The following is a 16,530-nucleotide window of genomic DNA, read 5'->3' on the forward strand; positions in this document are numbered from 1 at the left end:
AGTGGTACTACTGCTGGACCGCTGGAGTATGCCAGTTTGAACCACTACCGCTCGTATATCACTGGGAACGAATTTTGCTGGCCAGAAAACCGACTCTTACAGCTCTCCCCTTCTCTCTCTCCCTGGTGGCTGATCTTACCCCTGCGCTCAGCTCACATTACTGTCAGTTGGCTGTTAGCGTTCTGCCTACCAGGACACCCGCACCGAAGTGGAGGTCGACACAGCAGAGAGAAGGGAAAGGCCATAAAGTCCTCACAGCATACATGACGCATGTGGTTCAAGTTTCCCTCTTTTTTTTTTTCCATTTGACAGACTGGGTGAGAAATTGATGTCATTGGAAGACATTCATTGTTGACTTCTCTGCGATATGTGCCAACAGCGAGCCCAGCGTTCTCCATGCTGGGGCTTCACTTGCTCCCTAATGTTCATAAGGGAGAGACAGGAAGCGTTTAGTTTGATTCCTCTTGGCCACATCAACCCCATGTGTACTCCACCAGGTCATGAGAGCCTATGGTCTACTTTTACCCTATACTTGGTTTGATTGTGCGATAGAGATTTGTCTATAAATTTGCCTCAACTCAGTGGATCTGGATTATAGAAAAGAGAAGAATCAACCTACAACTGAAGCGAAAACTTAAACATGACTAAACCCCTTCATTGATGCTCCTATGTTTTGCTGTCATTATGATCTGGTCGTGGTGTTGCCTCATGAATTGACCAGTATGCTCAAGCTGTCTCTCTGAGCCTTCAAACTATAAAGGTCTGTGGATCTCCACACCATCACAGACATTGTGAAGGAGAGATCATTTCTTTGACTGTACACATACCTCTGCCAGTCATGCCGTCCGAAGATACCAGGCGGTCAGTGCGTGCCTCGCGCCGGCAGTGGGTAAGTCTGCACCTGTGGCCGGATGCTTTTATGGCTGGTGATTACCCCATCCTTCCAAACATTTCTCTCATTTTCCAGCCCTCACAATTGTTCTCTCATTACATTCGTGCAATAAATTGTGGTGTCTGCCCTATTGATTCATTGTTACCTAGTGAACCAAGTGGACCCTGATGGTCATTTTTTTTTTCTCTTTGCGTGCATGTGTGTTAATTCTTGATGAATGGGGTGGCCGTTTTGATAAAGAGTGGGGAGGTCATCTACAGCTATGCATTCATTTATGATACACGTGGCTCTTTTACACTTAGCATTTATGTAACTAGGGCCTATGCATTTGATTGGCCGGTTTGATACTTGTGCATTCGGACTCAGGAAGAATTAAATGTTTAATGTTTGCAAAGAAATTATGTTTTCAACAATTGTATTTGACATACAAGTAAAAGGAATGTGTTGTTTATGAGATTATTGCATTATAAGCAGATCATTGTTGTATGACATGTATGGGAAGTATGTCTTGAAAAATAGCAACAGAATAATAAAAGAAGCTACAGCCTATTATATGGGTCGGAGCATGTCTCCTTATCTGATTCAGTGGCATTTCAAGTATTTATGACCTGTGGAATAGCTGTAACTATGAGCTGTTGCATGGGTTTTTAGACCATGGTCACACTAACAGTGGCATTAGATAAAAGCAGGGAGCTGTGATCTTCATGTAATGTGTTACTTTTTAGTTTATTCAAATAAATATAAATCTTTTTTTTTCACTACTTCTATAAAGTAAACCAGCTTGTGCAGTAAAGTATCACAGATTACTTAAGAAAGTGCCTTGAAAGGGAATTTTTAGTTTAAAACATGTAGAATTGAGATAAAACATTGCCATGGTATCTATTTTGAGTACATCACATGGATTCTGTTCAAACATGAATTTCTTTTTTTTTTCTAACAGCGCAGCTAACTTTTGCACTGAAGAGAAAGCAGAATGCATGTGTAATCAGTCATTGTAGAGTTTGATAGCTAGAGTCACGTCAAGAAAACAAAGTTGACTTGGATCAATCTCCATATCTCAGTTTATCCTTATAACCAAAAGACCAATATTGACCTGACAAGAGGTGGCTTAGTGCAAGTAGTACATACATCTGGCTGTGCTCTGTCAGTGCAAGGAGTTATCATAACTCCTCAATCATTGGAGATACTGTCAGTAGTAGAGTTCAAACATCATTTGTAATCTTTGAAGTTTTAGATTTTGATGTTTAGCTTATAGTGTTAACAGATGCACGTCCACAGGACGCCTAATTTTAAAGACTTTCCAAGTGAGAGTCCCACTTGATAATAAAACCTCAGAACCAGAAGAATTGTACACGCAGTGCTAGTGATAAACCTGATAATGTGTGATGACACAGTAGTGTACCACATGCACTGGAGGTTGACCCAAAAGTACAGGGGAAGAGGGTTCATTGAGATATTACACTAATTTTCGAGTTTGTTGATTATCGCATCCACACAATGCTAAACTATGGGTGGGGACCCTCCACTGTTCTTGGATAGAGCATACCTGGTAAACTTTGAGATGTCTTGTTGTTCTAATCGACTAATCTTCAAGATTTGGAATGTCATGTGAACATTGAGTGCCTCCATCCAGCAGCCAACAGAAGAAAAGCAACAACTGAGCTATTGTACCATAATCAGGATTCCAGCGATGCTCAGTGGTGTGCGAGTGTGTGTGTAGAACTTGTATCTTGAGAAGGGATTTAGATATGAGGTATCAGAGTTTTTCCAGTGTGGACTAACTTGAGTTCTTTTCTGTTAGTGGTCATGTTTGTGGACAGAAGTCTTGCCTTGCATAAACAGTTTTGATGGTTTCAGCTGGATGTTGTTTTCTGTGCCACCCTCGTTGACTGAGCTTGGACTTGCTCACTTTTTGAGCCGATAAGGCTGATAAAGGCTGACCAACGCGATGGACAAACTGCCACAAACTGGAACCGACCCTTCAGATTCTCAGTAGAACTAGGACTGTAGAAGCTGCATGTGTGGTATGATCTTGGAATCGCATCTGTGAAGAGAATTGTGTCATTGTGCAGACAGATATCGGCACAGACCTTCAAGAGATTAAATGTTAACTCTGGTCGAAAATTTGCCGTGTCTGCGCTATGTGAAGAATCTGTGAAATGACGATAGCAGTGACCGGCATGGAATACCAGTATGTCTGGGAGACTGTGACTCAATGTTTGTGCAAGATGTGATTAGTTTGCCATAGATGACTGGGTCGCCAGTGAAGAAGATGATGATGATGAAGTTCATTATTAAGGAATGTTCCTGTGATACCGATCAGCTCAAGAAGTTGAGCGAGCGAAGCTCGATTTTCTTGATTGTTTTCCTGCGTGTTGCCTGTTCAAGATGAGATATTATCAGTGGATGATGACATCAAAGTTGTGCAATTCCAACACTTTGAATCACCAAAATTTGGCAAAGTGGAGCTTGAAAATGTGTGGTCTCTCTCTTGTAGCAGAGGTGTTCTAGATTTACTCGATATTGCTCATATCTAGTGGTGCTGTCAATGGTACCGGTGGTTAACTTTGTGGATGTTTTTCATGTAGCAACCAGAACTTTGCTTTCTTTTTACGGATCAGTGACAACCATCATGAAGTACATGAGGTGAAAATGAATTCTCCTTTTCAAGTAAGTAGCATTGACACTAGAGTTTCACATTTTATTTCATTTTTGGCAGAAACAGATTTGTGTTGCAATGAGATATTCTGATCATTGAGGTGATTTCTTCGTTACAAAAGGTGATAGGCCTGTTAAGCAAACAATTCCAGGTGTCTATGGGGAGCTGTGAGGCTTCCTTATATGAAAAAAAATAGTTATTGATGAAGATAGCAACTCCGTGATATTTTGAACAGTTTTTTTAGTTATTACATGGCTGTCTCATTGTAGTGTCTGCGAAAGCATTTACTTCCTAGAAAGCACCAATTTAGTGAAATATAGTCTCATGGTGTCTGTGAGCACTGTTGTCAGTTTTGTAAGGTACATCCTTGGGATGGCCAAATGGAAGAACTTCTTCCCATATAGGCCTAATCTGTTTTACAAGTTTCTAGGTTTTGTTAGTAGTCTTGTGCTTATTCAGTTGCCTGTTGAAAGGGCTGAAATATTCATTCCTATTTTAAAATTTGCTGCAATGCCAGAGGTGTTTAAAGAAAAAAAAATCTTTATAAAGTTGAATACAGAGAATCGGAAATGGTCTATTATGTAATGTGTACTAGAGGCATGATAGTGGAAGCTTTGTACTTTGCTATTGTAATGTAAATTAAAGTTGTGATGTAATTGTTTGTGCCGTGTTCAGATATCTTATGTACTGACCATGAGGCCAGTACAGCTGACTGAAAAGGAGAGATTATGTAAGAACAGGTTATGTGTGCTATGTTGGTTATGTAATACAGTTTTAATAAGTATGGTTCTCCATGTGAGTGTAGACTTTTATTCTACAGATCTTTTTTTTTTTAATTCTTAAAAAGTAGTTACAGAATATGTGTTTGCAGTTCTGTTATAATTGGGGAAATTGGGAAATTCAAAATAAAATCAAAAGAGAATGCATTTGACTTAGATCAGAAGGATAGTGATCATGAACAATTAGGTCCTATATAGCACCTATTAGAAATGTTTCTAAGCACTTTACAGATGATAACACTGAATGAACATAAACTAGTATCGAAATCTTGAAACAAACATGAGTCAATCTCAAGCTCAAAATGTCAGTGAATTACATAATAAGAAGGGATTCTTGTATGATTGTATTACTGTAAATTGCAAAGCTTATGCAACACTGGGTGACCAACACATCAGCCCTGGATCTTCAACTGCAGGATGGGTCTAGTAACCAGAAACCAAGTTGTGATACCTGTAGAAATTTGTCCTTCGCTTCCGTATCAGTCAGAGCCTATTTTGAGTCTTTATGAAATGGTGTCCACCCATCACCCGCACCCACACTCACACATATACTGCAGCTATTTAGAAAAAAAACCAACAACTGCTGATTTCAAACAGGATCCAGTTGGTGGAAGGACTGCTTCCGCCGTTGCTCTTCCGCGTCGATGTTGGTGTGGTTCGCCCTCGTGTCTCGCCCTCGTGTCTCTTCTTGAGAGAGAAGAAGTGTTTTTAGAAAGCAAGTAAACTTAGCCTCCCAACGTGACTTCCCCTGTACACTTGACGAGTTACAAGTAGCATTGATAGCGGTACTTGATCAATCTGTCATATCGGGTTAAGTGCATTTCGTAACTGCAAAAATCCCCCAAACCACAATGCCTGCTGGTCTCTGCCGCAGTCCTGGTGGATGTGTCCGTGATCACGATGCGTGAAAAAGTTCAGGGTAGTCCTGCTCCCCTTCTGCTCGTCATATTGTATTACACTATGTTGCACATCTGCATCTCCATAATTCAACTGAAGAGTGACAGTCCCATGTATTTGTAATTATATTTGCTGTAACAGTCATCATTGTCATTTTTTGTTGTTGTTTTACATTTGGACTGTTTAGCCCAGACTGATTATGTTGCATGGAATTTTGTCCTTGCTGCCAATAGACATTATGGGAAGACTTGTGCAGTCAAACAATGTGTAATATGAGTAAACTTTAATTCCACTCAAGTAGCTATGTATTACTGGACAGGATTGCTATTTCTAAGAGGGCAGAGGTCTTAAAGACTGACACAGCTTGCCAATTCTAATAGTGATCATACTTTTATACATGGAAATATGTTGGAGATATGTTTAGCTCATATTTGCTTAGTGGGTTGGCGGTAGAGTTAACCAGCAAAGGTTGTCCTTGCCTTAGAAGGATCAGTCATGGACAGGCAATTGTGCATCACAATGGTTATCGGATGTATTGCTTGAAAAGAACTAAAAGGAAACTGATTTTTTTTTTTTTTGTTCTCAATTTGATAATTTTTCATTCCCCTCACTCGACCTGTTTATCACACTGTCCGTCGAGTGGAACCGAGCGTTGCATTCCGTGTTTGCTCAGTTTCGTAGTACCTCAATGAAATTGTGATCGTCACGGCATTCAGGAAGTTATGAATGATAATATTACAACTCAGTCAAGATATGGCTGACAAACTCTATATCGTAATGCCAGCTTGAAGCCATCATGCTGTATCTGTCGTCCTTCCTTTGGCAAACAGAGTAACACTAGTCACATTGATACAAGTGTGAACCCATGTGCCACTCGTGCATTTCCCCCCAATGTTGCATACCTTCAGAGTTTGTTTTGATGATATGAAGTACATCACAAATGAGAATTCTTACAAGCCTGTCTTTGGCTCATGTGAATGGAATGTGATTGTTATGATTTCTTTTTCTGTTTTGTCCGATTTTGGTTCTGTGTTTTGCTGTAATTTCTTTGTTTTGCTTTGTTTTTTATGCAGCATCCCGGTATTTGACATTGGGTCATATGAATGTATGTGGTCACAAGATAAGATTTGATCATATTGAATTCTATCTTTGGTTTCCTGTTCACAGAAATTCAAGGCCCTTTCGACTAGGAGGCGGTCGGCACCCTCCGCCGTATTGAAGAGCGCCCTGTCTACATCAAAGGTGAAGACTGCGCAGGACAAAAGGTAAGACATGATAAACTTGTCGTAATTGATCCCGATTTTTCACCATATTATGGCCACATATTTTAGTTTATTTAGTAATATTATATTTATTTGTAAAATTTCATATACATTTATTTTTAAAAAAATTGTGAGAGACAAATAGGAAGAGTGATACTTCTGTAAGTGCTTTTCCAGTTTTTTTTTATCCTACCAAACTATTCAGTCACATATATAGATTCTTGTGAACAGAATTTAATGACATATTTCAGTGTTACCAAACTCAATAGATAGGGTGCTATATAGAGTTTGTTTGACTGCATGATGTGTTGTAATGCTTGCCGTTGTTTGGATTTTTAGCTAATTTTTCATGTTTCTAAATTTGTTGTTTTTCTGAGACTGACAGTATCATAGCACACCACCTCCCCCCCCCCCCAAAAAAAAAAAAAAAAGAAAAGAAAACAGAAAAGCTAGAGCATGAAAGCCCAATTCAGTTTAAGAAACCTCTAGCAAGAATGTACAACACTGTGTATGTGCGTAGCATTAAATCAGTTCAAATTGTATGACACAAGTTTGATATCCCCTGAAGTCCCCACATGTGCATGTCTGTGTGTGTGAATGGTTTTAACATGCTGGATCACCAAGAGATTTGATCTGTTGAAACCCTGAGTGTTATTCAATTTATAGCACCTAAAAGCCATTGATTGATTGCACTACATCACAAAAGCCTCACAGAAAAAAAGACATGTTGCTGTGCTTAGTTAAAGAGATGCAGTAATTTCACACATTGTCATGGAACAATGTTATGTTGTGTGGTTTATGAGGTTACATTCCCGGAAAGTAATATTTGTTCAAATGAAAATTCAATCAGTATTCATTAGATGAAAAAAATACTCAAATATTGGGGTTTGTGTGGAAAACTATAAACAAATCCCAAACAATTATTAATAAACCATGCTGATCTGCTCAATGTAAAGAGAGACTAGATTGGGAATGAATACAATTGTGTACTTTCCTGTCTGTGTGGATATTTGCCACCAGCGCGCGAATATGTGTGGTTTTTCGAAAGGATAACAGCACGCAATCGCTCCACAAGTGTGGGTCACCCTCCGCTGCCCCTCTTGTACACATCCTGACGTGGGTAGAACTAGCGGGGCATGAATGAAGTGGCTATGAATGGAACCGGACCTGAATGAAGCTTGGACTAGGCCTATATCTCTCAGTACAGCTCCAACAAGTCCACCACTAGAACTAGTCCATCCCAGAACAGAAGTCTCTTCCTCCAGTGTACCTCCCCTCTCCTCCTACCCCTCCCCAATCCCTCCCCATCCCCCCCCCCCCCCCCCCAATACATCTGTAAAATTGTTGGTCGGGTATCCATTGTGCTAAACTTTGAGAAGGAACAAGAGGCATTTTTCCTCACATGAATGAGATAACACCAAATCTGCATTCAAGGTATTTACCATTCCAAATGCACTTTTTTTCTTTTTCTTTTTTGCGGCTTGCCAAGGTCTCTTGTACTTTTTCCTTAGTTTTTGAAGTAGAGCAAAAAGTATTCTTCAATGGTGTTATCTCGTTTGAGAGGGTTTGTTTATTGTATAAGATGTCATAACACTGATCATTGAACTTGAGAGTGTATTGACCTAAAAAGAAACCTTGTAATCTACAACCTTAGTTCAAATATTAAAGAAAGATTCTTTTTCTCTCTCTATCTCTCTGTCCTTCGTGAGAAGTATTTGTGGGCTTAGCTTATCACAGAAATAATAAGTTCCTACTCTTGTATGCTCTGGCAATGACTGTTTGATAAGGTTAAATATGTCTTTGAGTCTGTCTCTATGTATTGGGGGGGGGGGAGGCGAGGATTCTATAGTTCTTTAGAAGACAAGTAGCAAGTGTTGTACACTAATGTTTTAAGGCAAGTGCCCTCATATTTTACTTGTGAGTTCTGGTTATCGTGAGGGTATGTATATATGGCAGCGCTGTGGGCTTGATGTCATGTCAGTAATGATAACTATATGTGTTGCGTAGTGACCCTGAGGTCATGTGACCTGCTAGTGGGGGGATATGATCTGTCATTTGAGCGGCTGTCTACATCACGTTTACACTGTCTGTGCGTAATGGCACACAACCAACAACTGCAGGTATCTAGGCTGTTGAACCTCAGCCCTGCACGTAATTATGACAATTTTTTTTTCGTCCTCTTTTAAGCCATTAGTCCTACCCCTATGAGTGTATCAAATGGCAAATTTCATTTGGGAAGGGGGCAGTATGGTATGACAGGGAAATGCAGAGAATAGATCAAACTAACCAAAAAAAAAAATGCTCAATGTATTTTTTTTTTAAGCATATAGATCTAACATGTCTCATCTGCCTGAATATCTAGCTCATGAAGGGAATTCATGTATATATGTACAAGCTCTCTGAGCTTTCCACAATTCGTTTGCTCTTCTGACATTGCTAACATGTTTAGAGCAGAAAGACAGGCACACTTAGGGATGTTTACAGGATGAAATCTTACATTAGATACAGCTTCGAATCGGGCTCATTTTTTTGAAAACATCATTGTTCAAAGTGAGACGTTCATGGACTGACTCATAATGGTGATTGCGTGCCATGTTGGGAGGGCTTTTTGACTTCGACAAGCTACCACACCAGAGCTATCGTCAACAGGACTTTGTTTTCGAGCCTTTAGGTACCTGGGTAGGGAGAGTCGGCCATAGAAGTGAATGAAAGATGTTCCCAGGTGTCGTCTGCGCAAGCTAAATTCCAGGATGTCTTCATCATTTAAAGGCAATCATGGTTGACCTGCTTCAGTGTTCCCCTCTCCCCTCGCTTGGTTTGTTAAAAAAATACCCCAAAAGGAGAGGAAAAAACAAATTCCTCTAGGCATGCCCTCAAGCTGAACTCCAGTAAATGGCTAAGGTTGTAAACAGGGAGGGGGTACAACGGAATGAATGAATATCTCTTGCATTTCCAATGATTTCAAAGCAAAGTTGCATATCATCGACCATCAAGGCATATGTTGTTTACTTCTTGATGTCATTATATAAGAGTCTCTCTTTTTATGCCTCTGCCCGAAGGGTGCTGGCGGCATTGTAGTTATTATCATTATCATTTTTTAAAGACAAAGTTTATAGAATATGAATCCTCGGGGTGACATGAATAGGCCTACTGGACTCTATAATTCCTTTGATATTTCTTCCTAGCGTATCAGGAAATGTTTTATTCTTCATTCTACAGCCAAAAAAGTTAGTACCTACATGCTGCTCAGATTCAACTGCTTCACAACAATCAGCCTTTCTTGATTTGGAAGTCATGCTTGTACCCACTCTGAACTTTGCAAACACATTTCTGAATGCCAGAGGCTTCTTTTCGTGATCAGACATCATCGTGTGCATTAGAGCATCCTAGCAAAGCAAACATACTGTACCTGTCGCATTACAAAACTCTCTGTCGCTTTGTTGTCATGAAGAATAGGTAATGTGATAAATGCTGTGTAATGTGCTCTTCCCCCACCCCACACCCACTTCAAGACTCTTTGATCATCAGAGCTCAAAGGAAATTCTTATAGATTTATATCAAAGAAGGGAAGAATGGATAAATGGAATGATAATGGTAGGATATTTAGGGAAGGCAGAAACAAAAAACATTTTGTATGCACGTGTTCAAGCATATGCGGGCAAATTTACCCTTTTTTTGTAAAGGTGAAAAAATTCAAATATTGACTCTTCATGGAATTTTTTGTTATGACTGAAATTGGGGGCGTGGAAGAGCAGTTCATGGTAAGCACTTTGAAAGCAATAACAAAGCTCACTGAGTATATGAACATGCAGATAAAGTGATAGTCAAGAAAGGTACAACAAGACCTAATGTATCAACTGCCAGATTATCTTTCTGAACCAGCTTAGATGAGTTGGTAGAATTTACTGTTCAGAGGCATTTCTAACGGTTTCCTTTGACAAATATACAGGCGATCTATCACTAGCAAAACAGCGTAAGTGATCTTTCACTACCTAAACAGCACAATGCTGTTTCTATACACGTAGTGAAAGATCACTTATAGATTTGTCAAAGGAAACCATGCACTGAAGCTTGAACATACTCTTTATGGCATCAGCAGCAGTAAGTGATATGATGCTGCCTGGTAGAGCTGACAGAATTGATGGTATGTTTAAAGGGACTGTACAGTACTGGTTGAGGTAGGGATTCATGTTTTGAACATTCCTAAGTGAGATAATGAAAAGCCTCTTATGAAATATGAAAGAGCATGTAATTTCAAGAAGGATTCAACGTTTATTTGATGAAAATTGGTTTTCAAATGGCTGAGATATCCCAAAAAGTGCTAATAATAAAAGGCGACATGCCACAACTTTATTAGGATCTCTTTGTTTCACCTTGTTTTTGGATATCTCAGAGATTTCAAAACCGATTTTCCTCGAATAAACTTTTGATACCCCTTAGAACTGCATGCTCTTTGACATCTCATAGAGTGGTTTCTGAATATCTCGCAAAACGTTAAAAGCTAAATCTACACCTCGACCAGAACTGTACATACCCTTTAACCGCCATTCATGTCTACATTGTTGCCTTGATTCCATTGGACGTCATTTGGTCGAGTGGGTATGAAGTGAAGCTGGTTGCGCCATGGAAAACGAGCGAGGGATTTTTTTTCGAGAAATGTCGTCAATGACGTGGGCTGGGATTCCCCAATATCACGACATTGTCATGTGAAGCTAAGAAAGTAGGGGCACTTGCGTATGTGCTGCGTGTCATCAGATGACGCTTCCCCACAAATGCGGGGAATTGATTGTCAACTTGCTCCACAAATTTCCCCTTCTTCCATTCTTTGTGACAATTTTTCAGTTGGCAAAAAGTTTCAGTAGAGGCAATTCCAAGTGCGTTCTCCTGCGCATGTAGAGGGGGTGCTAACTCTGAATAATCGATCCCAGAGGAGATCTAAAATTTGCTATAGATTTTGTACAGCATCCAGTGGGTTCCCACAGCCAAAGAGTTAAATGCCATACAAGGCTACACTTAACCCAGTTCTAACCCAAACTTCCCACAATGCTTTGGGAGGCATTGCTATAACTTTCACAAAGGGGGGAGGGAGAGGGGGGTTGTTGGACAGAAATCCCCAGAGGGTATTGTGTCCATTATTAGATGGACGTATAGTAATACCAGCATGTAAATGAATATGCAGGAAGTAGATGTACAGCTCAGGGTCTATAGCACATTTCACACAGTGCCATGAAGCCATACTAAAGGCATGGGGACTAAGAGCTCTTTCGCAGGAGTTGATCTTGCAACGCAAAGAGCTCGCAACGCTTTTATAGCCCCAGATTCGGCGTCTAGCAGTGATACTTTTTAACTCTTTCATACACTCAGACACCCACACACACACACACACACACACACGTGGCAGCATGGAATATATATGTATGAAATCAAATCTGAATTTGAATACGATAACGAGAGATGCCCAAAGCCAAGTATTGTTAATATAAAACTGCAATACTACAGATGATGACAGTAATATTGATGACAGTGATAATGGTAGTAATAGTGATAATGATAAAATGATGAAAATAATGATGATAATGATAATAAAAGTAAGGATAATAATTACGACGGGTATATTTATTTCTCACTTCCTCCTCAAATTTCAGCAGATCATCCACACTCCCTTTCTCGCTCTGTCTCTATGTGTTGTGAGAAGTGGGGCAGGAGTTTTAAGAGCTTTCTCTACCAGTAGAAATTATGTTTATCGTCCCAGGTCATGGTGCCTTTGGCCATGACTTCAGAAGGGGAAAAGAGATGTTTCAATCGCTTTTATGTGGATTTATTTCGAATCTCTTGAACTGCAAGGAGACAAAGTGATAATCTATAGACTTTATTGCTACTACAGGTAGAAGTTGTAGGTTATAAAAGTGTTCACCATATCAAATCAAGCCCACCTCATGACAATTAGGTATTGAGTTTCCACCTTGAAGTGTTAGTGCTTCTAGATTATTACAGTGCTTGTGATGTCTGTACACAGATATCTTTCCTGTTTTCTATCTAATATAAAAGGAAGAAACAGAATTTCTCCATGTGGCAGATGAAAAACCAATGTTTTTATGGTAAAACAGTTGGTTGATGCATTCCGATTGTCTTATGGATGCTGAGTGTTTGGACTGAGGTGACTGATTAGAAAAGAAGCAGCCCCCAATCCAGAGAAATTAGCATCACATCAGCTCAAGTGATCTCCCCCTGCCCACTCCCTGCAGTGAGGCTTGTTGTCATGGCAATGCCCGTAGGAACCAGACACCTGAGTGAGTGAGGTGGTATCATGGGGAGATGGTATGTCAGGCGAGGAAGGAGGAAGCAGCGGTGTTGATAGAATATCACTCCGGGATTTGAGATGCAGAGGTTTTCAGACACCTGACCGGACATTCCTGGTAAAGTGACAGATTCAGTCCAGGCCCCCCTTCTCTTATTAGATGCCATAACTTCATTACTTTATACATTTGCTAATGTTGCACCTGTATCATTATGTTAATAACATTATCCTCCTCCTCCTCTTCCTCCTTTTATTCTCATCCTCTTCCTCTTTCCCATACCCTTACCCTTTCCTGTGAGATCCATCAGAAATATGTGTTCTGCAGGCATTTCTAGAGAGGCCTAGTTGTGGTACATTTAATGTATCCACGGTTTTCTGGCTGGTAGCAGCGGGTTACTTTCATTTTCATCTTGTGGCAGATCAGCGACGAAATCTGTACTTGGAAGAGAGCTAGGCTTTGGGTGCTTGGTTTCACACCTTAGCTCTGTCTCTTGTTTTCAATCTTTACTTGTACAGAGACTTCATTGTTTTCGGCATTTTCATTGCATTGAGTTGATATTGGTCTTGTTGCATATTTTCACTTCTAGGAAAGGATAATATCTTTGTTCCCTGCCCAAGAAACCACAGGCATGTTTTAGGCTTACCGTGAACATCTTAAAGCTCTAGTACAGTTTGGGAAAATATCACAAAAAAGTAATATGCAAACCTTTTTATTTTTGTTGTCTCTCAGTCATTATACAGAAGATATACACCATTTCTTACGACTCCCTCCCCCCCCCCCCCCCCCATATGCCTGTAATCATGTTGGGAATCTCAATGTATAGATCTGCAATTTTTGTCAAAGATTTATACCTCCGTATTGCTGCAGCATCGTGGTAATCTTCATAAAATTTTACCCATTAACATGATCAAGGATGCAGGGAAATTTGCAAATTTCACTCTTTTGGACACAGCAAGACCAGTTTCTTCATTTGTTCACTTTTGTTTTCTTTTGTTTACTGAAGTTTTTGATTTTGCTTTAAATTGTGAGGAGTGTGGTGAAGCTGAGTAACAGCCACAAAAATGTGAGGCGCAAGACCTGATCTCAACCAGGGTCTGATAGGACATTGACTTTACCTGTGGTTTTAGAGGCGTAATGACCAAATTATGGTTACCATTTTATAGTCATATTACTGACCTGGTACATCCTGTGTGACACACAGTTTCAGTTTGGTTTGCTTGTATCGTCCTGCTGTAAAACACCACATGATACAGAAACAATCTCTGATGTAGTTGACTGTAAAGAATGATCTGGTTATGTTTTGTTTCGTTTTGTTTTTGCTTTTGTTTGTGTAAAGTATAGAAAGAGAAGACTGAGTCATATACATTTTAGCTCACCATGCTGCGTAAGCTGAAATGACATACAGCTTTTGATATTGGAAGACTTTGAACATCATTGCTTGTGTGGCACAGTTTTAGGGTCAACCGGAGTGAGAGTGGCAAGTTATGGTAATAGGGACTTTTCGATTTGCACGTTGAGCCAGGCGTCACCCTGTTATGACGTAGTTTTTACGTACTGCGCATGCGCGAGTGTCGACCCTCGGCTCATCGCACAAATTTCGAACGCGTTCACCCCGGTTATCACCGTCCACCCAAATCGGTTGCGCCGCGCTCAACCCACCTTTGCTATGACGTCACACTCCTCTCGGGTATCGTGCGAAAGAGCACGATGACTCTCGGGAAATGCGTGCTCAGTTCACCTGTTTTCCTTTTTCTTTCGAGAGAATATTTATACAATTTTTGTATTCTAATTACATGAAAGCTTATGATCTTGATACGTCACAGCAGCAGCGCTGACATACAAACTACAGCCTCTGGTACCTACTTTATTTGCCCGTTTTCACTGTTTCGCACTTTGCAACTGCCTACCGTAGTCCCACACATGCATTTACACGTAATGCTGTACGCAAACAGATTTTTGTGCTTTTGGCCTAGCTAGTGCAGCAGTGCATTTGCCTAGTAGTCTTACCATGCATCATGTTTTAAAATCCACATAATTCCTCCCAGGATACGCATCTAGTCAAAGACAAAATAAATATTACAAGTACAGAAACGAGTCACAAATTCCGCTTATATGCACGCAAGGCACAGGGCCTGGTTGCCTCCTGCACACGCCACGATCACGAGACGTGACGCCGGCGCCCGAAATCGAAATGTGTTTTAGCAGCGGGTCAACGTACAGACGTGACGCCTTGACGTACGGTTGCGCTCGGCGGCACGTCCTTCTCGTTCACCCAATCGAAAACTCCCTACTAGCAGGAGTAGTTCACAAAGTCAGGTCTCATCTGCCTTGCCACTTTGGGGCTTGTCTTCCAGGAGTGCTGATTGGTTGTGAAGGCAAGGGCTTTGACAGGTCCCCAGGTTTTCTGGACTGGGAGAACACCAACACGGTCCCCCCTCGGGCCACTGGGCTGGGTGAGCTGTCACTCAACCCATATCTAGCTGGCTCCATTGGACTCCTGCTGGGTGAACACTCCAGTAATGCAACCGAAATAAACCTACTGCTGCCCACCCATCTCCCCCCCCCCACCCATCCCCCCCCCCCCCAACAAAAAAAAAAAAATATTCCAAATCACACCTATTTGTGTCGTGAATTGAATTGCGTTTTCTGTGGTTATAACGTGGTACAGCATAGGAGATGCCTCCAGCCACGTGAAGGGTTGTAAAGCTTTGCTGGTTGAAGCCTGTACTTATGAAAAAATAGTTTGTGTACTGATATGTGTGCATTTAAATATATTTGTGTATTTATACATATGTCTAAATCATATGGTAAAGGTACATAAGAATGTGGCTGAATACAGCTATGTATGTACGTATGTATCAAAATTATATGTATGATTTATGTTCATTTATAAAAACAAAAACAAAGGCAGGGAGTTGCATTAGTAAGATTGCTACATTATGGCCCAAAATTTCCTTTCTTCCTTTGCAGCAACAACAACAACAGTCCTCCGAGCAGCATGCTAGCACTGGACCTACCGGTAGGCTCACTGTCCACTAGCCTCAACCTTCCAGGGGGCACCAATGATGCCCCTTCCCCAACGACGGAGGCCCCCGTCTGCAAGCGGGTGTACATCATGGAGGGCCCCGTGCAGGTGTCTGTGGGACTCCACGTCCAGTCCCGATACCTCATTCTCCTCAACGACACACTCATCGTCGCCAAGCCAAAGTGAGTGTCCTCTCCGAAAAAACAAAAGAACTGCGAGTCTTTTTTGCTTGGTCTTATACCAAGTGACAGAGTGGAGAAGTACAACAAAGACAGCAGGCCCCCATTTCAGACAGCACTGACGTTGATTGCAACTGACAATAACTGCAACAGCTATAAGCATCAGTGAATCGACAGTCAATTTCTTCTCCAATCTCAGCAATATATGGCTTGATTGCAAACTACCTGTTCAGTAAATGGGTCTTTATCATAGAAGTATTGATATCATTCTACATAATTATGTAGCCAAAACTAGGGCAGGATTGATTTTGGGGAAACTGGTTTCTTGTAGTGCTTAGTAAGTTGGTCTTTGCTGCTCTGTAATAGGAACGAAACTTACTGTCGATTTAGAGTCACATTGTTTGCAGTTTGACGCAAGGACGGCACTGGATATGCTTTGTATGTGTCATAGCAAAAGGGATTATTTTGGATTTTGACCTTCAAAAATCTTGAGTTCAATTCCATCAGTCTTACTGGCTGATTAAGCAGTTTGGTTAGC

General features: G+C 40.7%; 1 protein-coding gene across 1 annotated transcript in view; it reads left to right on the forward strand.

Annotated features, from left to right (window-relative positions):
* LOC139711864 (uncharacterized) overlaps nucleotides 1–16,530 on the forward strand; it is a 47,892-nt gene that overhangs the window by 20,165 nt on the left and 11,197 nt on the right. The window contains exons 4-5 of the mRNA XM_071623714.1: nucleotides 6,395–6,492; nucleotides 15,759–15,995. Of these exons, the coding sequence (XP_071479815.1) occupies nucleotides 6,395–6,492; nucleotides 15,759–15,995 (335 nt within the window). The remainder of the gene's footprint in view (nucleotides 1–6,394; nucleotides 6,493–15,758; nucleotides 15,996–16,530) is intronic.

The sequence above is a fragment of the Diadema antillarum genome, unplaced genomic scaffold, assembly GCF_040938485.1.
Source record: "Diadema antillarum isolate AM-2024a unplaced genomic scaffold, OU_Dant_1.0 seq00001716_RagTag, whole genome shotgun sequence".
Lineage (NCBI taxonomy): Eukaryota > Metazoa > Echinodermata > Echinoidea > Diadematoida > Diadematidae > Diadema > Diadema antillarum.